Raw genomic sequence first — 22,817 nt, forward strand, 5'->3', positions numbered from 1 at the left:
GGTTCCAGTCGAGCATTTGTGTAGTTGTGTTTTTGCCATGGTATAGTTATCTATTTCCTGAGTAGTTTTGGTTGTAGCTTGACCCTTTGGGATGGAGTTTTCCTTCTAGTACCTTCTGTAAAGCTGGATTTGTGGATAGGTACTGTTTGAATTTGGTTTTGTCATGGAATATTTTGTTTTCTCCATCAATGGTTATTGATAGTTTTGCTGGGTAAAGTAGTCTGGCCTGGCATCTGTGGTCTCTTAGGGTTTGCAGGATCTCTGTCCAGGCCTTTCTGGCTTTGATGGTCTCTGCTGAGAAGTCGGGTGTAATTCTGACAGTTTTGCCATTAAATGTTATTTGGCCCTTTTCCCTTGCAGCTTTTAATATTTTTTCTTTGTTCTGTATGTTTTGTGTTTTGATTATTATGTGACGGGCAGTTTTCCTTTTCTGGTCAATTCTATTTGGTGTTCTGTAGGCCTCTTGTATGTTTATAGGCATCTCTTTCTTTAGATTGGGGAAATTTTCTTCTGTGATTTTGTTGAGAATAGTTTCTGGGCCTTGGAGTCTGATATCTTCTCTTTCTTCAATGCCTATTATCCTCAGATTTCTTCTTTTCATGGTGTCCTTAATTTCTTGGATGTTTTGTGTCAGGAGTTTTCCAGATTTGGCATTTTCTTTAATGGTTGCTTCAAGATCTGTGATTGTATCTTCTAGACCTGAGATTCGTTCTTCCATCTCTTGGATTCTGTTAGAAAAGCTCACCTCTGTGTTGCTCACCTTCTTCTCTGAGGTCTCACATTCTCGTTTTTCTTCTGTCTGTGTGTTTATCATTTACTCCATTTTCATCTTCAGATCTTGAACTGATTATTTATTTCTTTCATCCTATTTTTTGTATATTCCTGAGTTTCTTCCATTGCCACTTTATAGGTCTTCAGAGCTTGAACCGTTTTATTTCTTTCTTTCATCTGGTTGTTTGTATTTTCCTGAAAATTTTCCAGTTCCACTCTATGTGCTTCTTTTATGTCTCTCACCTGTTTGGCTGTGTCTTCCTGCATTCATTACGAATTTTATTTGTTTCCTACATTATCATCCTCGTAACCAAGATTTGAGGTCATTTTCTTGTATTTCCGTTGTATTTGAGTTCTCTGGGTTGTTTTCTTTGGGATAGCTGGAAACTGGAGATGCCATGTTGTTTTGGGTTTTTTTTTGCATTTGCTTTTACGCTGACCTTTAGACATCTTGCCAGCTTTGTTTTTGTTGGGTAGCTTCCAGAGTTGGAGGGAGGGAGTCTGATGATAGATTCACTTGTTTTCTCATGATTTCTGTAGGCTGGATGCTCTGATGCTTCACTGGTGTGGATGGCAGGAGGTTAGCCCTGTCGTTTTGGGCTCTCATAGCCAGTGATCCTCAGCTCTTCTGTTCTGTGGGCCCTGCAATCCTTCTGGGTCTCTGAATGAGTGTTGGGTCAGGCCAAGGAATCCACAGCCTTCTGGGTCCCCTGCCAAGTCCCGCCAGGGATACTGGGCCCAAAGCAAGCGTCAAGCTCAGCTAGATTCCCAGGGCCTGAACCATCTGCTGAGCTCAGCTAGGGATTCTGGGTCCAAAATGCACACCGGGTCCAGCCAGACTTTTTGGGCTTGGACTGCGCACCAAGCTCTGCTAGGGGCTTTTGGCCCAAAGTGTGTGCTGTGGTAAGTTATTGACTCAGGGCCGAAACATCCACCAAGCTCAGCCAGGAATTCTGGATTCAAACTGCACACTGTGTCCAACCAGAGTCTTAGAGCCGGGACTATGCCAAAAGCTCAGCTAGAGTCTCTGGGCCCAACTGTCTGCCAAGCACAGTTAGGGACTCTGGCCCCAAACTGCACGTTGAGCTCTACCCGAGTCTCCAGGGCGGATTTGTGCACCGAGCTCAGCCAGGGACTCTGGACTCACACTGAGCGCTGAGATCAGCCCAGGACTCTGGGCCTAAACTGTGTGGATAGTCCAGCCAGAGTCTTAGGGCCGCCAAGCCTGTGCGCACAGCCCAGCTAGAGTCTCTGGGCCCAATGTGCCCAGCAAGTCCAGCTATGGCCTCTGGGCTGAATCTGCGTGCTGACCTCAGCCTGTGTCAGCACCCCAGAACTGCCTGCTGAGCTGAGCTAGTGTCTAGGGCAGAACTGCTCGCTGAGCTGAGCTACTGCCTCCGGTGGAACTGTTCGCTCCGCCTAGCCTGTGTCACAGCAAGAGAACTGTGGCTGCGCTGAGTTAGCTAGCACCTAGGGTGGAATTGAGTGCTCCGCCCAGCCTGCGTCACAGCTGGAGAACTGCGGCTGCACTGAGTTAGCGCCTAGGGTGGAATTGAGCACTCTGCCTAGCCTGTGTCACAGCAGAGCTGCGGCTTCGCTGAGCTAGCATCTAGGGTGGAACTGAGCGCTTGGCCCAACCTGCGTCACAGCAGGGGAGCTGTGGCTGCGCTGAGGTAGTGCCTCGGGCAGAATTGCTTGCTGAGCTGAGCCAGCGTCTCCATGGCACAGCGCACTGAGCTGAACCTGGGACTCTGGGGCTGAACTGTCCGCTGAGTCCAGTTTGGGTCTTAAGGCACCACGCGACCCAAATCCTGTCCAGAGTTCCCTCTGCCACAGCAGCTCCTACCGGCCACCACACCAATTGCCTCCACCGGAAGGCTCTGAGCTGTAAACCTCAGCCGCCGCTGGTGCCGCTGCTGTCTCTGCCGCTGCTGCTCCGATTCGAGAAAATCCACGCTCCTCCCGTGTGCAGGGGCACGCAGGTCCTCCGCACCCTGGTCCCTCTGAACCGTGGAGCACTCTTGCTGCTGTGGTATGGGGACCTTGGTGTTCCTGGCTCAGAAATCTGTGCAATTTCCTGAAGTGTTCACTGGAGCTTCCAAACACGGTCCATACTGCTCGCTGCCATCTTGGATCTTCCTCGAGGTTTGCTTTCTTATCCTTTCAGTATTTCTATGTGTTGATTTGCTCCCTTGTTCACATATTGTGTTGACATCTTTATCTCATCCAGCTGCTATTTCTATAGTGACTCTATTCAGGAGGTTAGTTGTGTCATTTTTGAGTTTGTTGAAATCTCTTATGCTAATTCTTTTTAATTCTTTACTTGTTGTCTAGTCCAGGTCACTCTTCATGGAACCCATTCTTATAGAAGTAGTAATTTTCCAAGAGGGGTAGTGCCTTGAGTTTTATGTTTCTTCTACAGAGATCTTTATATCCTGGATTAGGTTATAGGGTGGGTTTTAGTTTTAAGTGCTTTTCTTTTTCCAGTTAAAGTTTTACTCAGTGTCCTACTGGGATTAGTTAGTGATAGGGATGAGGTCTTACTATTCCCCCTGGACTTAGAGCACATGTAGGTAAGTATGTATACTTTAGATCATGTGGCCAGGGCACTGCACACAATTCAGCACCATTCTGAGAGTGGAATATTAACTGAAGAGGCAAAACCCAACTGAGGATAGTTTCCATCCCATACTCTGTGGAAGGCATCCCTGTCAAACATTCCTGATCAAGTCATAGTTAGGGGCTCATTGGGAATGGGATGATAACCTAGTCTCAAAGTCAAATATTTTCAGATTTCTAGGGATAAAGGCATTTCTCTCCCAGGAAGCTTAAAGAGCATCTCATACATCAGTAGAAACATTATCTTCACTGCAGAAGGATACCACTTGGTATTTGCTTCTCAGTGGATTAAGTGGCCACCTCTGAGGATGTCACCCCTCTTTGCATCTGATAACAATTGGGTCTTGACAAGTGTAGAAGAGTCCAAATCCAGAGTTGAAGATCTGTTTTTGGGCTATGTGATTGATGACCAATGAGTTTTTCATGGGTAGGATGGCCTGGACCCAGACAGCTATTGTTTAATTCCCTATTGGGCAGTGACAAAGACCATTGCACAAGAAAGAGAATCTAGGTTCATAGCTATAGGTGACTGGATAGCCACATGCATGACATTACTTTTTCCTATCACTGATGTCTAGATGACTCATCCTTGATAGTTACACATCTATGAGAGATGGCCTCAGTCAACTCCCTGTTCTCCCATCTCATGTCAACCAGTCATTTACCCAATTCAGAGATAGAGTATTTGTGCTAGAGGCTGTTCAGAAATAAGATTTTTTTTTCCTTTGAAAATATAATAGCATTATATTTTCCTTCTCCTTGTTAATTCACACATTTTGTTGCCATTCACACATTTTGTTATTCTCCAAAAAAAGAAGAGGTTAATAGAAATCATTAGTTAGGATAAAACTGACTGTGTTATTTGAAACATAGTCTATATACCGACTCAGCATGTCTCTATGATTGTTCTGTTATTTCTCATGTAAGGCTAAACATTTAGCTTTTAGTGGACTAAAACGTACCTTTTGTGAGTGACAGGGTATAAGAGGTCAGTGAAGAGCAAAGCAGGTCTGGTACAGGCCTAGGCTGTCTGTCCTTCAGGGAAGGTCAGTAAATACTTAGAGCTATAGTCCTTCATGCAGCACATAGTCCTGCCGCTCAACTATTGTTAGCACATTGCTTTCACATTGTAAATGCAAGTTCATGGTCTAGTCTTATTTCTCTGTGGACATTCATGCCCTGTATTATTAGATCTGGTCAAAATCACAAATGAGATACATAAGAGTAGGATTGCTATATCTTGGTGTTCAGCACACCTGTACTACAGGGAAAGAGAAAAAAATGTACTTTATTTTATATCTTGAGTCCCATGGCTCAGGACCTATAGTCAGAGACAGATCAATATAAGAAAGCAAATGTATTTATCTATGGGAGTTTCATGTAACCCAAGTTCCTTCAGAAACAAAGACCCAAAGGGGAAATACACACACACACACACACACACGAAGAGAGAGAGGGAGAGAGAGAGAGAGAGAGAGAGAGAGAGAGAGAGAGAGAGAGAGAGACAGAGACAGAGAGAGACAGAGAGAGAGAGAGACAGAGAGAGACAGAGAGAGACAGAGAGAGAGAGAGAGAGAGAGAGAGAGAGAGAGAGAGAGAGAGAGAAGCGGATATTATCCCATAATACAGGATAACCATACTACAATATACAGACCTAAAGAAGCTAAATAACAAGGAGGACCCTAGGGAGAATGCTTAATTCTCATTCAGAAGGACAAACAGAATAGACACCTGAAGCAGCTGAAGAGAAGGAACAGGACAGTAGCCTACCATAGAGGTCCTCTGAAAGACTCCACCCAGCAGGGGATCAAAGCAGATGCTGAGACCCACAGCCAAATTTTGGGGTGGAGTGCAGGGAGTCTTATGGAAGAGTTGGGGATAGAAGGACCTGGAGGGTAGAGGAGTTCCATTGGGAGACCAATGGAGCCAACAAATCTGGGTGGAGGAGGGGGAATGCTGCCGAGACTGATGCATTAACCAAGGACCATGCATGGTGAGGACCTAGACCCTCTGCTCAGATATAGCAGATAGGCAGCACAGTCTCCTTGTGGGTTCCATAATATGGGGAAGTAGGGGCTACTTCTGACATGGACTCTGGTGCCCACTAGTGGATCGCTTGCTTCTAGTGGGATGGCCTTGTGTGATACAGACAGTCCAGATGGGACTTGGTAGGCTGAGCTGAGATGTTAGAGGAGGAAAGCTCCCCCTTTCTGAGGACTAGGAGATGGGGGAGGCGTTTAAGGGAGAGAGGATGGGACTGGGAGGCGGAGGAGGGGGCTACAATCAGGATATAAAGTGAACAAATATTAAAAATCAAAATAAATCATTACAATAAATATAAATATTTTAATAAAATATAAATATAAAATATATATATAAAGTTGAATAAATAACTATATACACATATGCCTCCTCTATACTCAATGTGGGGGAAAAGTAGAGAAATTTAAGACTTATACAGCATTTACTTAGACTTTAGTTTAAGCAATTTAGACAAGATGATAAAGTATAAAGCTAAAGTTGTTTTATTTAATACTTAGAAAATATTTGGTGAGAAGATTTATTGTGGCCCAAGGCAAGAGGAGAAAGGATAGTGTTGCTGTTAGTGTTGATGTTTTAGGGAGAAATCTTTAGAAATAATTCAAATTGGAGTTGTCATTGAACTAACAGAGAGACAGCTAATGAATAGTTCATGTTTTAGTCATGTTTATAGCAGATGAGGCAATGCCAACATGTTGGGCTGGTAGCTCCTGGGCAGTATTGGTTTATATTTCTCTGCATACAGTGGTAATTTCTCATTTATTCAATTGCAGTGAGAAAAATTTCTATACCTTTTTAGCCTGAAAGTATTAGTAATTTTAAATTATCAGTTTGTGACAAAACCAATTCATAGGTAAGGTTATATTCTTCTAATGAATACTTTATTTTGTTAACAAGCAATATAAACTTTAAGTTAAAAACAGCCATACACACCCATTAAAGATAACATAAAACACATAGAGACATAAGGAAAGGGTGACAGTAAATAGTTACATGACACTTATTTTTCCAAATTAAATTAAAAGAGTGCATGTCCCTGTGCTGTTTAGTGTCGTGGGGTTCTTCATCTTCCAGGAGCCCACTAGATACCCATACCTCAACAGGAAGTGTTTGGGTATCAAACCCATCCATGGCTGTTTTTCCTGCTACTACTTTCTTTCATATGTGTGTTTTGCATTGCTGCTCTCTCTCTTGTCATGAACCTATGAGGAATTGGACTATTACTTTAAATTTAGGTTGCCACTCCTTGGAGTTCAAAGTTTTCAACTTATCTTTATAAGTTTATAACTTATCTTCATTTCTTCTGTGTTAGTTTGATTTTTAAAAAATGCCCTGCCTCTAAATGTCTTGGGGGTGAAGCTGAAAGGCTCTCTGTGTGGTATGGCCAAGAATTATGACTATTTTTTAAACACTAGAATACCAGTTTAGCTATTATAGCCGGAGGTTGTGTCTTGATTTCTTCAAAGTATTCCTGTCTTTTTCAGGTGATTCATTCTTTATGCATAAAATGCCCCTATTTGCTTCACAAGGGAGTAGAAAGCAAACCATACATAAAGGCATTGGTGAAACATCCCTGTCTTTAAGCAGATAAAAAAATCACTGTATCATCTGTATTCTTGAAGGATAACTGTCACAAAATTACTGGGTAAGGTAACAACAGTGGGTACTGGGCACAAAAGAGTCTGGAAGACTGGTTCCCTTTTGAGCTGTGCCACACTAGAGCTCCATGAGTTCATGCTTTCGGTTTGACCACCATTGGAATGCAACTATTTCTTAGGAGTTTGTGTTTTCCATGAAATTTGCATGTATGTGTTTGCAAATGGCATATGATATACTTATAGACTGAGTATTTGTGTCTACCCCAAATTTGTATGTTATAACTCTAACCTCCTATATAATAATATTTGAAGAAAGGACCTTTGAAATGTAACTAAACCTTCAGGGATGAACATTCTAGGAAGGGATGAATGTATTGTAAGAAGTATGCATTTCCCTCTCTTCCTTGCCACGTGAGGACACCACAAGCTATAACACTGTGAAAAGGCTCTTACAACACCAAACTATGCTGTCACACTGATCTTGGACTTTCAGCTTTCAAAACTGTAAGGAAAATGTGGGAGCCACTCAGTCTATGCCACTGATTCTATTCATTAAAAACACAGCAGGACAGATATTCTTCTTTTTTTAAATGGTTATTAAAACCTGAGGATTGATTGGGATCATTTAAACCAAGTGAGATGACAACAAAACATTCATGTGCGGTGAAGATTATATCAGTATCTGACTAGGTAAAATGCTTGTTGGTGGAGAGGTCAGTGCATCAAGGGAAGGTCTGCACTGCAGCATCTGATAAGCAGTTTGACAATTGAAGTGGCTGTGTGAGTGAATCCAAAGAGCAAGGACACAGCACAGAGATGACCAGGTGTGGGAGGCACTGAGGAGAGGCTTTCAGGTCTTATCAGTTCTCCACCACTCATCACCTCATAGGAACACGGAGCCTCTTCAAGGCAGTGCCTGAGGACAGTTGCTATGGATACATGCAGCTTACAAGGAAATGTTTAGTTTTCAGTCTATTAAGCAAGATACAAACAGCTTTTATGGAGCAGAATAAACATCATGGGAATAATTAGAATAGCGGGGCAAAGAATTTTAAAAAATTGTACTTGGTTTCTGATGGGCAGATCTGGGCCCAGGGGTCCTGCCCAAACTATAGCACCAGCCAAGGACAATACATGCATCTTCAGACTCCTACCCAGATCTAGCCAATGGACAGGACATTCTCCACAGTTGAGTGGAGAGTGGGGTCTGACTTTCACATAAACTCTGGTGCCCCATATTTGACCACGTCCCCTGGATGGAGAGGCCTGGTGGCACTCAGAGGAAGGATAGCAGACTACCAAGAAGAGACTTGATACCCTATGAGCATATACAGGGGAAGCAGGTCCCCCTCAGGAACAGTCATAGGGGAGGGAAGTAGGGGAAAATGGGAAGGAGAGAGGAATGGGAGGATAGAAGGAATGGGATAACAATTGAGATGTAATATGAATAAATTAATAAAATATATTAAAAATTGTATTTGGAGACAGAGCTGTCCTTTGAAATTCACCACATGGTGAATTTGTGTATCAAGCTAGAAAGACGTATGGTGCTGTTTACATATTCATTATCATTGGAAAAACATAAAAGTTTGTATTGCGGATGTTTTCTCAAATGACTAAAACCCCCCCTCCTTTTTTTTTTTTTTAAAGAATTATGGCTTTGAATAACTTTAGAAGGCAGCATTATATATGTGGAGATATATTTTCTAAGGTGCTCCAAAGGTAAGTGTGGTGGTTTGAAACAGAATGGCCCCAATAGGCTCATACATTTGAATGTTTAGTCTCAAGGGAGTAGAAAGAAATACTTGAAAAGATTAGAAGGATAAGGAGGAAGTGTTTGAGGTTTCAAAAACCCACAGCAGGCTGAGTCTCTGTCTCTGCCCTGCCCCTCTGTTTACTAACTGTGAGTCAGGATGTAAAATTCTCAAATACTTCTCTAACACCCTGACTACCTCGATGTCTTTATGCTCCTCACTATGATGATAATGGACTATAATTCCCTGAAACTGAAAGCAAGCCCATAGTTGAATACTTTAAGAGTTTCCTTGGTCATGGTGTTTCTTCACAACAATAGACCAGTGATTAAGATAGTAAGACATGGAGCTGGAGAGATGGCTCAGAGGTTAAGAGCACTGACTGCTCTATTTCAAAGGTCCTGAGTTCAATTCCCAGCAACCACATGGTGGCGCACAACCATCTATTGTGAGATCTGGTGCCCTCTTTTGGTGTGGAGGTGTATATGCAGGCAAAATACTGTACACATAATAAATAAATAAATCTTAAAAAAAAAGATAGTAAGACATGAGAAAAGGCAAACACGTCATATCATAGATTCTAGTTCCCCAAACATGACTTGAGTGTACATATTAAACAGATAGAATAAAGGGCTGTAGTCAGAGTGACCTGCTCAAATTCTGTAATTCTGGTTTTATTTTTCTACCTTTTTTGTTTGTTTTTTGAGACAGGGTTTCTCTGTGTAGCCCTGGCTGTCCTGGAACCCACTCTGTGGATCAAGCTGGCCTCAAACTCACAGAAATCCACCTGCCTCTGCCTCCTGATTTCTGGGATTTTCTATGTGATTTCCGCTCACATTCTTTAAACCTGACTCCATCTTGCCTTTTCTCTGAAGGTGATACTCACATCTGTTTTGCAAGATACCTGTGAAGATTAAATATGATAACAAATATCAGAGAATCAACTTGAGGTAGATATTGCAATGACTTCTGTGCTGGCAAGGTAATTTCCGGCAGTCTCATTTCAGCATTATTTAAAGTCATTCTATTAATAGAGCAGTGAGTTAAAGTAGTAAAGTAGTTTTTTTTTTAATGAGTTTTAAAGGTCTTTCTTATTTTCAAAAAATGCCTGAAGGAAAAAGAATTCAAAACAACCTTATCCTGTGCTGCCATCTTTCTCCAAGTATTATTACAATTGTTGGTTGGTTGTGCTGTGTGCGGCTTTTATTTAGAAAAAAAAGCACTAAGAATACATGTCAAAGCAAACATTCCTAACAAGCAAATTGCATTGATAGTTCTCGGACATCCACATGGATTTATAGAATAAATATTTATCTCAGTTTTGCATTTTTTAAAGGCCAGGTCTCTTTGTGTCCTGGCTGTCTTGGAACTCACACTGTTGACCAGGCTGGCCTGGAACTCATGGAGATCTGCCTGCCTCTGCCTTTCCAAGTGCTGGGATTAGAGGCATACACCACCTCAACCCAGCTAATCTTGCTTTTTTCAATGTTCATTTACAGATATATATTCTTTGGCTGCTAGGTTTCCAGATTTAAACTTGGAAAGATAATTAAAATAATGACCGGAAAACAAACTTCTACTTCAGGTTTGTGGGACAGAGATGGTCATTGATCAGGCCTGTATGAGCAAGTTTATATTATGACGAATGTTTGATTTTTTTTGTAGAATTTTTGATTAGTTGAAAAGATAGTTTAGCATTGAAGTACTGAATAACATGTTTCTAATGGAGATTTGTTATTATATATTTAAATGCTACAGTTAATATATATATTTAGATAAATAAAAGAATACCCTTTTGCTAAAAATTTTACAAAACCCTCACAAATAAAAAGAATTTTAAACATTGATGCACAATCATTATCAGTAAGTGCTCTCTCTGACTTTTGGAAAATGCACTGATATTCATATATACATATATTTAAAGCAAAATTTCAGTCATATATCAGTAATTTACATTTTCTACCAAGTGATTTATTTTAAATGTTTGCTCATGTGACACATTTCACCTTACTTTTAATGAGGATACAGAAGTCCATAATATGAATTGCAAGTATTTAAACAATGTATTTTTATGTCTGCACATCTCACCAATTTTTGTTTCTGATGACATTGTCGGTTGATTGTAATATGTAAGATGTTTGGAAGCTCACTGTGGGCTACAAAAATAGAATTCTTTTCTCTAGTCCTTGAGTATATATTTTCCTAATTTCTCAATATTTCTGGTGATTAATTCATACATACTCATTCGCCCTTGATTATAAGGCTTTGTGAATTGAACACACTGCTGACTTTCACTCTTTAAGGATATGAAGGCTTTTATTTTCTCAGGCTTTCCTTATACCACACCCCACAGCTCTTTAAGTGAAGTATTTATACCTTAAATTACAAGGGCCTCAAAGCTGATTTCACATGAAGTTCAAATGACAGAGGAAACCTATGATTTACGCTGCTGGGGAAGGGGCTTGCTGACCTCAAAGTTCCATAAACACAGATCATCTCACACTATTCTTACACATTTCATCACTATAGTATGTGGGCCTGCAGAGGAAAAAAATTAATATTCTTCATCATTCAGAACCGCTGAATGCTTGGTGGAAAGAACCTTCCAAGTTCTCATCTGAGTACACAGAGAAGAGATTTTGACTTCATGAGGCAACTTGATGTGGTGGATGGCCTTTAGACCTAGGCACCTGGGGTTCAAATCTTGTTTCTTCCACTCACAGATGTAACCTGCTGGGAACACCAGTTTTGTCATCTCTCTCAAACGTAAATGCTCGCTGGTACATTGGATTAATTTCCCACTTGTCCTTCACTGGTGTGCCCAAGGTTACTTGTAATTAACTGGCTGGAGCAATTAACACTGTGATTTTTTTGTGTGTGTGTTTTTTGGTCATATGCCTTCTTCTTTACATCCTGGTTCCCTTTTTAGTTAAGGGACCTTGCATGGACTTCCTGAGTGAACCCTGAGCTTCACATCTTAGGAAGCTGCAGATAGTTGGTTAATAAGGAGCATGCAGAATCCTTGCTCTATGATCATATTTAGTGTGACCATTACTGTGCAACTTCTTGGGCTCCTTCTCATTTTGTATTCCTCAGGGTCCTTTGCCTTTTGAAAAGAGCAGGAGACCTGTGCTGGAAAAGACACTGCAAAGAATGTCAGGCAGCCAATGACTGCCAAGAGGAGATTTAGCCTCTTCTAGGAGCGAGGCCCTTATTGGTTATCTAGAACAGCTTGCTAGGCCCTGAAACCACATACGCAGAAACAACAAAAATGGACTCTGCAGCTTGGGTTTATATATTTATGAAGATACCACACACATACATATGTAACAATAATTTATAAAGAAAAACTTTAAAAAATAGGCTATCAGCTTGAGAATATAGGGAGGCATGGGAAGGCTGGAGGGAGGGTACCTTGACAGGCTGGCCAAAGGAAAGAGAGAGGAAGTAGTACAATTCTATTTCAATTAAAATATATTAAAAATTATCTACTTTAATGATAATTAAGTAACTATCCAATGCAAAGAAGAAGTCTTTTTTCCCCCTTTTTTTATTAATTTATTCTTGTTACATCTCAATGGTTATCCCATCCCTTGTATCCTCCCATTCTTCCCCCCTCCCATTTTCCCCTTATTCCCCTCCCCTATGACTGTTCCTGAGGGGGATTTCCTCCCCCTGTATATGCTCATAGGGTAGCAAGTCTCTCAAAGAAGAAGTCTTAAATACCACATTGGAACAACTTTGACTCTCTGAGCTACACATTTCAAACTTCTCTCTATTCTTATTTTAAATGTGGCTAAAGGAAATTAACAAACTCTAAGTAGTTCCTAAAGGGAGGATCTCGGGGTCTTCTCAGAGATTTTCCCAGGGCGGAGTTAAAGTATAACTAACCCAACACCTTAGTTTAGAGGACTTCATAAAGATTTCCAAATCGTGGACTAGTGAACATCGCCAGAAACATTCTTTTTCCTTCTCCTTCTCTCCTCCTTTTAAAAAAAATTTTAATGTAACACACGCTTTTAAAACAGTACAAATGTCATTCTAGCTACACACACATGAGAGTTTTAACTGAAGCGCTGGCACAAATAAAGAGAATGGGTGTGGAAACAACAAGCCATGTTCAACTGCTTTGTGAGCAGAAGGAACCAGAAGAAAGAGTCTGGGGTGTTCGAGAGTTGTATCTTAGATTGATGTGTGTGGACAGGTTGGATGGCAGAGCAACGCAGTGAAGTTGTCCATCAGGGCAAAGCAACATGCAGCCTTGAAGCATGGGACAAAAGCTTGGAAATGAGACGCATGCCAACTATCAATATAAATATGATGATTGAAGCCATGTGGAGCAAGGGAGAGTAGATTTAAAAATATTAAAATGACAGTTTTAAGGGAGAAGGTCACATAATTCAACTAATTAATACCACAGTGACTAGAGAAACAGCTTAGTGGTTAAAAGCACCAGCTGTTCCTCCAGAGGACCTGGGTTTAGTTATCAGTGTTCACATGGTATCTCATTCCAGCTCCAGGGTATGTGTTGCCCTCTTCTGGCCTTTGTGGGCACTTGGCGTGGATGTGCTACATACATGTAGACAGAATACCCATGTACATAAACATAAAAAAATACCAGGGAGAGTGGAAGCCATGAGAATAGAGTAGTAATTAACATCTAGAATGAATGAAAATAAGAGAAAAGGATACAACATAAAGCCAAATAGGAAAACACCTTGAAGAATTATTAAATTGTAGAGCCAGATATTGCAATGAAGTCAAATAGAACTACGTGCTTATTAGATTTTAAAACTGAGAGATTATTTGCTGTCATTTATAAAGATAATTTCAATGTAGAACTCATGTAAGATTTAGATTATTGTGTGATAAATATCTTTTAATTTTATGGGTGGAAAACCCAACTATCAAAAGCATTGAATCTTGACCAAGATCGAGAGTAAATGTCGGAAGCTGGCCTTGAACCCTTGCTTACCCAATGCCATGACTCATGCTCTTCCACTTCTTCAAATTGAATATGAAAATCTGGCTTATCTGAGATACTAACTTAGATATAATATTGACTATAGTCTTGAGAAAACATAAACATAGAGAGCTTGAGGCTGAGGAGCTAGCTTAATGTGCAAAGCGCTTAGTATCTAACCCTGAGGATCTAAGTTTGGATCCTGAGCACTTTGTGATTCTGGGAGTCAGAGTCAAGTAGAGCTTAGGGACATTTTGATTAATGAGTCTGATGGAACCAGCGAGTTACAAGTTCAATGAGAGATCTTGTTTCAAAAAAAACAAGTGGGTGTGTTTGGAAGGGGAATATGTCTTGATGTCAACCACTGGCCTCTACCATACATCAGTGGGCGAGCATATCTGCACACATTCATACACATGTGCATGTGCATGCCCACACATAGACAACCTCCCCACAGAATGCTTGTTGGCATCACACTATGGATTATTTACTATAAAGGAAGAAGGTGCAGAGATCTGGCACAATATATCCTATATTCTTTCCTCAACCTCCTACCAACTTTTCTCTTTCTGTTTTCTTTCTCCCTCTGTTTTAGCTAGCCTTCTGTTACTATAACAGATACTGGAGAGAAAAAGTTTACTAGAGTCCACAATATTGAAGGTTTCTGCCGATGGCTCACTGACCACATGTCTTTGGGCCTGTGGCAAGGCTGTAGAACATGGTAGAAGCATATGCTAAAGTGAGACTGGTCACCCCATGGCCAGAAAGTTAAAAAGAAAGGGGACAGGACCCAGGGAACCTCAGCTCCCTTCAAGTTCATGCCTCTAGTGCTTTGAAGACCTCCTGTTCACTTACTTGAGTTAGGGGGTTCCTATGGTTTCTAATTCTTCCCAATACTGCCATCCCTGGACTAAGCCTTTCCAATAAGCCCTCCAGGGACAGTTAAGTTCCAGGCTGTAGCACTATCCTGCCTTATTCATTCTTCAGCTAACTGATAATATTGTCGACCAGAGGCGGAGCTTTGTAACACGGATGGGTATACCAGAGTTATGCTTTTCATAACAAGGTCCCTTTATTTTTAGAACGACAAGCAGTATCAATCTTCCAAAATAATGTCTCCTTAAAACTATAATCTTGAAGTTGACTGATAGACCTTTTTCTGTCTTATAAAACATAATTGGCAAGATCAAACGCAAAAAGAATTTAATAGTCACCTTCACGTACACCAGATGCTTTGTTAGCAACGCAAGCTTCTAGGTCTAGTGCCAAACAAGCTGACACAGAGCCAAGTGCTTTAAAGAGACTCGTCCTAAGATTCTCTTCTAATAAACATAGAGGTTTGCCTTGCCTAAATGCTGTCAGAGAGCAGTATTTCAGGATGAACTCTTGGGTAAAGTAAACGAAAGGCACGTAGGAACCTGAAGAAGCATTCACCCTCATGAGTCACAGCGTCTGTGAATCTCATGTAGGAAACTCAGCATGCTTTCATTTATACGGTAGAGTTTTGTATTAAAGGAAGGGAAATAATTGGCATCTTTTGAACCCATTGTTCATTAATGTTCGCTGCTTTTGTAAAAAGCAATGTTTGCAGCATCTACTGACTTCGTAAGCTGCAGTTCCTGCTATGGTATTTTCACCTACATGCACTATGGTTTTTGTTGTTGTTGTTGTTTTTTAGCATTAAAAGATATAATTATTTGTCTTACTCCATACAATTAGTTATAGACATACACACATGTGCTCACATGTCTGTATGTTCATTTTGGGAGACATATATTTACCTAAACTGTATTAAATCTTTACCTGCCAGGTTAAATAAACATTCTCTACTCTTATGATACCAGATGTGTCCATCCGTTGAACACCTATGCACTGATGACATCCTCTGAAGAAAAGTAGCCAGGGCTTTTGAGACTTCAAGACTCACTCTCACCGTAGCCATCAGGACTACTTGGTGCACATGCCTAGCAAAAGAACACTACACAAGTGAAGCAGAACTGAATGCCACTGAGTTACAAAATCCTCTGGTTAACTGGGTTGGGGACAAAGGTGGTTAGCCCTGTTGGCCACAATTCTCTGAAAAGAACCCAAAATGTCAAGTTGACCTCCCAATGGCCACAGGGCGACTACCAAGGTTCAATGGTTTGTTCTTGATGTGCAGCCAGACCTTTGGACATTGGTTTGCTATTTGTAACCAGAGCCTTGTATTAATTTAGAGAAGCTTAAAATGGGATATTCCATGCCTCAGAACATTCCCAGTTCTATTTTATCACATTTAATAGGCGACAGTCCGTGTTTCAAATGAATTCCTTAAAGTCCATGCTGGGATAAAGCAGTATGCTACTTGTTATCTGTGAATCATTGTGATGAATTCAGAACTGGAGGGACAGAAGGGAAATATGAGCATTGCTTGTGAGGCGTTTGTGAAAGAAAGGAATGGGACATGGCATGGGTAGCATTTGGGGTTGGAACAGGAGGAGTAACGAAGGTAAGTGGGGTCTCTCTAAGGACGTAGAACAGGAAGTGAGAGCTGTAGATGAAATCACTGAAAGGAGCACCTGCAAGCCTTTTCCGTAAAGGGAACAGAAAGTGTAGAGGCGTAAGGTGAGAGAAGCACAGCTATGGAAAAGGACTTTGTCTGCTCTCGAGGGGAGGATTTTTTCCAAATTGGGTTATGCATATCTAACAGGGCCTTGCTGTTGAACAGGACAACGAAGGATGTTTTGAAGTAGCAAACCCTCCCCAGCTCAGCCCAGCCCAGCCCAGCCCAGCCCAGCCCCTCTAATCAGCTAGATTGGCCACTCACTGTTCATGTCTGTCTCAGGCTGGTTTGGTGCTCTGTCACCAGCACTTCAGGATACATGCTGACGGAGCAGTGTCAGTGACAGAGTGAAACCAGAAAGCACTGCAAACTGCATGCAGGCTCTCAAAGCGTTCCACACACGGCCCGTCACTTCCGCTTACATTTCATTGGCCAAAGCGGTCACTTCTTCCACGTCATCAAGGAAGTATAATGTTCCAGTGTGTCTGGAAAGGGGTAGCTCTGGACACCCAGGCCAATGGGAGCAACTAGGAATTATTTGCAGTAGGTGTGTGTGTGTGTGTGTGTGTGTGTGTGTGTGTGTGTGTGTGTGTTTGTATCAAGAGAGAAATTCCATTATTATTTTAATCCAATTCTCAAGGGACCTGTGATGACAATTCACAACTGCTGGACTGGTTGAGAACTGTCATGTAAACAGATAATTATTTTTACAAGGCAATTTGCAGCCTGAGTAAGAATCTAAAGTGATTCAAGAGTTTTTCTTTGTGTGGATGGTGATAAGTCAAAAGTTGAGGAAATGAATAGATCAAAAGGGAGAGGACAGAGTGCAGAAAGTAGTGGCTTAAAAATATCCAAGTCTGAGGACAAATGACTGGTGTAAGGGAATCCCAGAAGACACCCGGGGAGATGGCGGCTGATGCTCTAGGAAAGTTTTGACTTTGGGCACTGAAAGAGGGAATTCTTCTGTGCTTTAGGAGAAAGGGATAGAGAACCAGGTACCCCCCACCCGCACCCCCTGGAGCAGTTCACTGATGAAGGAGAAGGGCAGAGCCTCTACTTTGTGATATATGAGCAACGTCATAGACTACACTACACTGATTGCACTACATTTCAACAGTGCGCAGTAGCTGCAGCAAAGTGTGAACTGGAGCTCAGAGAGAGAGAGAGAGAGAGAGAGAGAGAGAGAGAGAGAGAGAGACAGAGAGAGAGAGAGAGAGGGAGAGAGAGAGAGAGAGACAGAGAGAGAGAGAGAGAGGGAGAGAGAGAGAGAGAGACAGAGAGAGAGACAGAGAAAGAGAGAGAGAGAGAGAGAGAGAGAGAGAGAGAGAGAGGGAGGGAGGGAGGGAGAGAGGGAGAGGAGAACTTCCCATCTTAAGGTCGTATTAGAGAACATAGATGCATCAGAGTGCCAATAAACAGACTCCCGTGATCTCTCTCTATCCAAGGATGCAGAGCTGAGAAAGTATTTTCATTGACCCAGGCCAGAGGATTAGCAGAGCAAGCCCAGCAACATGGTTTATATGTAATCTGAAGTTCAAGCACCTCTGAACAACAATTACTTTCATTTTTAAATAAAAAACTAAGTTGGGTATATGGGTATACCCGGTGGTACAACCTTTGCTTTGCATGTGGAGTTCCTAAGTTTGATCTCCAGTATTGTAAGAAAACCAAAAAGGAACAGGAAGTTGGTCAGTAACAGTATGAAGACACTGCATCTACTTATAGGGTTAACTTCTGTGAACTGCTCAGTGTACAACCTGCCTTGAACAAATGATTGGTGTAGACAGTATAACCACGGACAAAGATGAGAGCCTTAACTTATTTCTTACTGCTTAAGTAACACTAACCGTGCTTCAGCCACATGAGATTATATATGCTATGAATAACACCCACCCCGCCTTGTTCACTAGTAAAAATCTGGCAGAAGAAAGTAAAAGAAAAAAAGGGGGGGGGGAGAAAAAAAAGAGAAAACTCTAAAAATATAATTACGTACTCAGACACTGAACTGCTTAGCTAGGCATCTTGCTATTAATTAGTATGTTGTAAATCTTGCTGCCTTGGCTGATAGTGAGACATGGCATTTAGAGGCACCATTAATGGATACAAAAGAAAAACATCTGGAGTAGCCCAGCTCCAGAACAGACCCTAGCCTGAACTAACATTATAGTGCATCTCTCTTTCCCCATTTGCCTGCCAAACCCCCAAATTAAAGCACCACTCCCCATCGTGGCAAGATTACATCACAGGCACTGGACACAGAGGGTATCACTTCTTGTAAAGGTTGCATCTGCCTACTTGAAGGCAGCGCGGCTCCGACAGCACTTCCGCCTTATCAAATGGTATTTCTTGAAATCTCTCATTTGACTCTGTTTCTTCAGAATGGAGGTCTGACCTCTTCTTCAAGCATCTGTTGCTGACTGGCAGGTGAAGCGAGCAAGCCACACCTGATCATTTGAAATTGTATTTGAGGCTAAAGTTAAGTGTAACTTTTTTTTTTTTTTACATACTTCTTTAACGGGAAGAGCTGAGCAGGAGGCAAAGAAGTTCATGTTGTAAACTGAGACTGCTGTTGCAAATGGCTTTCCCCCAGAAGACCCTCTCTCTCAGAATCTCAGTTGTTGAAAACTAGCAGGTTTTATCTCCAGGAACTAAGATAGTTTTTCTCCTCACTTCTGGCCTGCCAACTTATAGACTTGTCTTCAGCTGAGGCAAGGCTGCCAGATTGAATACACGGAGAATCTACTCAACTCTATTTATTTTAGAGTATGATAATTTGAGGGAAAATTTAAATTGTCAGTTTTCCATTACACCCTGCGGCTCCCAGTGCTGGCTATCTTATCAGACCTAAAAACATACTTCTGTGGGAAATTGTGTAAACAGATGGAGAAGCCAAGGAGAGAGCGGGCTGATGCCTTGCCAGGGGCCACACAGTCTGCTCAGGGCAGAGCCAGGCAGCCCGGCATCCTGACTGATCTGTCTCCAGGTCTCTCTTCTCTAGCTGCCTAGCATGCGTGGATGGTAAGGAAGGTCCCACAGCAAACACTGAGCAAAGGCTGGAGAATGCAGTGGTCAAGTACTATAACCTTGACGTAGCTGCGTACTGCCCTCTGGTAAGCAGGCCCAGAGGTCCAGAGGTCCAGAGGTCCAGAGGTCCAGGCACTCTGAATGCTCTGAGGGCAAGGACGCTGTTCCGTTCATTTTCACAGAAGTGATGCCGTGCCCACTGTCTGTCATGTACTCTGTAACCCACTCCACATTTAATACCATCAGAATACACCCGGATCGCTGACAAACGTTGCTCAGATGTTGCTGAGACATCAAAGCCCCGAGAGATGGGTTCTTGTTGCCTGTATGATGGCAGTCCTTCTGTTCTCCTGTCTCCTGTGACCCCACTTGTCTCCTATGCATCCTTTCTGGCCCCTAGAGGGTGGGTCGCTTCCTTATGTGCTCACTCTACATAGCTCAAGGGTCACCCTCCTTCTTTGTTATAAGACAGTATTCAACTGTCACTTTTCATGAAGCCATACTCTCATTGTCCCTCTTAAAATCAAAATCTTCTTTCTCCACCTCTGCCCCCCCACTCTGCCCTCCGCTTTACTTGCCTGCCCTGTTTTCTCCCTGGCACTTATCCTCGCCCAACTCTAGCCCTGATGTTGTTCTCTTCGCTACCCTGATGTTCTGTTGTTGGTTCTCCACCTTGCGAGCATGTAAACCAGTGAGGAAGATGATTCTTGTAGCTTTTGGGCTTTCATATTTCTAGCATTGACCTCCCCCCCATCACCTACATCGAAAATTCTTTTTACATGGTTGTTGAATGAGTAAACGAGTCAGGCTGCATTGGTGAAGCAAATGAATAGAGGAATCCGAAGGAAGAAGAAATAAACCTTTAGTGCTAGGCCTGATGGTGAATGGGCCTGGGCATGGTAAAATCACTGGCAAACTTTTGTTTATGTAATAAAAAGCCCCTTTGCCAGGGGAGGGGGGGTGGCGCACAAGTGTAATCCCAGCACTCTGGGAGGCAGAGGCAGGTGGATCTCTGTGAGTTTGAGGCCAGCCTGGTCTAAAAGTGAGTCCAGGATAGCCAAGGCTACATAGAAAAACCCTGTCTTGGAAAAAAAAAAGCCCTTTCTTTTTTTTTTTTTCGTGTTCTGTTTGGTATATCTTTTTTTTTTTAAATTTTTTTAAAATTAATTTATTCATATTACATCTCAGTTGTTAGCCCATCCCATGTATCCTCCCATTCCTCCCTTCCTCCCACTTCCCCCCTACTCCCCTCCCCTCCCCTATGTCTGTGTCTGAGGGGGACCTCCTCCCCCTGTATATGCTCATAGGGTATCAAGTCTCTCCTTGGTGACCTATTATCTTTCCTCTGAGTGCCACTAGGCATCTCCATCCGAGGGACATGTTCAAATATGGGGCACCAGAGTTTGTGTGAAAGTTAGATCTCCTTCTCCACTCACCAGTGGAGAATGTCCTGTCCATTGGCTAGTCTGGGTAGGGGTTCGAGGTTTACTGCCTATTTTTTCCTTGGCTGTTGCCATAGTTTGCGGAGGACCCCAGGGCCCAGACTCGCCTGTAGTTTTCCAGGACCCGCTGGATCCTTCTATTTCCTCTTTCTCCCAGGCTTCTCACACCTAAAGTCTCAATAGGATGTCCTCCCCTCTTACCCACTATCCTGGTAGGTACAGTTTTTCATGGGGATGTACACCTTGGACTAGTGTCTCGATATAAGTGAGTATATACCATTTAGCTCTCTTTGCTTCTGTGTGAACTCACTCATTATGACAATTTCTAGTTCAATCCATTTGTCCACAAATTTTGGAAATTCCTTGTTTTTAATAGCTGAGTAGTATTCCATAGTGTAAATGTACCACAGTTTCTTTATCCATTCTTCTATTGAGGGACACGTAGGTTGCGTCCAAGTTCTGGCTATTATGAATAAGGCAGCTATGAACATGGTTGAGCATATGTCCCTGTTGTGTGGTAGTGCATCCTCTGGGTATATTCCAAGGAGTGGAATAGCTGGGTCTTGAGGAAGCCCTATTCCCATTTTTCTGAGAAAGCACCAGATAGCTTTCCAAAGTGGTTGTACTAGTTTGCATTCCCACCAGCAATGCAGGAGTGTTTCTCTTTCTCCACACCCTTGCCAGCATGAGGTGTCAGCTGAGTTATTGATCTTAGCCATTCTGATGGGTGTAAGATGGAATCTCAGTGTCATTTTGATTTGCATTTCTCTGATGACTAAGGAGGTCGAGCATTTCTTTAAGTGTTTCTCAGCCATTTGACATTCCTCTGTTGAGAATTCTCTGTTTAGTTCTGTGCCCCATTTCTCTATTGGGTTATTTGGTTGGGTGGTGTTTAATTTCTTGAGTTCTTTATATATTTTGGATATTAGACCTTTGTCAGATGAAGAGTTGGTGAAGATCTTTTCTCAGTCTGTAGGCTGTCGCTTTGTTTTCTTGACAGCGTCACCTGCCTTACAGAAGCTTCTCAGCCTCATGAGGTCCCATTTATTAATTGTTGATGTTAAGGCCTGGGCTGTTGGTGTTCTGTTCAGGAAGTTGTCTCCTGTGCCTGTGAGTTCCAGACTCTTCCCCACTTAAAAAAAGCCCTTTCAATTAATGATGGATTTGGCCAATGTCTAGCATCAAGCCTGTGGACATCCAGCCTGTCACTGGCAAGCTGCCTTGTTGACTGTGTGTTTCAGCGCTGGTGAATTCAAAGACATCAGTGTGTAACTCGGTGTTTCCCCATGTGAACCATGAGCTTCTTCCCCCAGAAGTCCTTGTTAAAAACTCTGGTTCCTAAGCTTCTAATGGCTACTCAGGAGTAGACACCCCAGTGGGTTGAATTCATGGCAGAGTTCATAAAGAGAATGAGTAGTGTGTATGAAACCTCCTGAGAAGAAGGGGTGCAGGACAGGGCTCCCCTGACTGAGAAGAAGGGGTGCAGGACAGGGCTCCCCCTGACTGAGAAAAAGGGGTGCAGGACAGGGCTCCCCCAACTGAGAAGGGGTGCAGGACAGGGCTCCCATGACTGAGAAGAGGTGCAGGACAGGGCTCCCCTGACTGAGAAGGAGGGGTGTAGGACAGGGCTTCCCCCGACTCTGGTGCCAAAGTTTCACGGGAAGTTCGTAAGAAAGTACTTTGTTAATTAATTAAAGCAACGTTGAGCAAGACTGTTTTGGTGACAGTAATTTCCAGGACCTTTGAAAGCCTGATGTTTTGAGTTTCCAGAAGTCGGGTGTGGCAGGCAGCGTCTCAAAAGTCCTACCTCGGGCAGCAATTCAGGTTCCTTTTACTTTTGGCAAAGACGTTCTTTGTTTTGTCTTGTCTTTAAAGAAAAAGCCTATAGTAGCTAATCCTTATTTTAGCTCTCTGCAATTCTGCTTTCTTCCTTATTAATTTCCCTTTCGCTTATGATATAACTAGGGCCTTCACATCCCTGAGGAAAACATATGAAATAGCATTCCTGTGTGCCACTACTCCTGGCACGCATAGCTGCAAAAGAGAAGGGTTTCTTGTGGTGTG

At 42.3% G+C, this 22,817-nt stretch overlaps 1 protein-coding gene and 1 long non-coding RNA gene across 10 annotated transcripts in view; one reads left to right on the forward strand and one right to left on the reverse strand.

Moving 5' to 3' along the window:
• The window catches only part of LOC311583559 (uncharacterized protein), an 88,515-nt gene extending 71,708 nt beyond the window's left edge, over positions 1 to 16,807 (reverse strand). For 6 of the 9 annotated variants that reach the window (XR_014774568.1, XR_014774569.1, XR_014774571.1 and 3 more), the window contains exon 1: positions 16,552 to 16,807. Coding sequence is in view for 1 of the 9 variants with exons in the window: in XM_084757282.1 (XP_084613408.1) it covers positions 16,552 to 16,558 (7 nt within the window). In the remaining 8 variants the exon portion in view is untranslated. Of the gene's footprint in view, positions 1 to 8,475; positions 9,687 to 10,750; positions 11,516 to 15,548; positions 15,710 to 16,551 lie in introns of those variants that run through there. The other 3 variants (XR_014774576.1, XR_014774575.1, XR_014774577.1) reach the window with 3 other exon arrangements.
• LOC311583560 overlaps positions 9,711 to 22,817 on the forward strand; it is a 32,471-nt gene continuing 19,364 nt past the window's right edge. The window contains exon 1 of the long non-coding RNA XR_014774578.1: positions 9,711 to 9,764. This is a non-coding gene — a long non-coding RNA (uncharacterized lncRNA). The remainder of the gene's footprint in view (positions 9,765 to 22,817) is intronic.

This window comes from Acomys minous (genome assembly GCF_964271855.1).
Source record: "Acomys minous genome assembly, chromosome: 14".
NCBI classification, from domain to species: Eukaryota; Metazoa; Chordata; class Mammalia; order Rodentia; family Muridae; genus Acomys; species Acomys minous.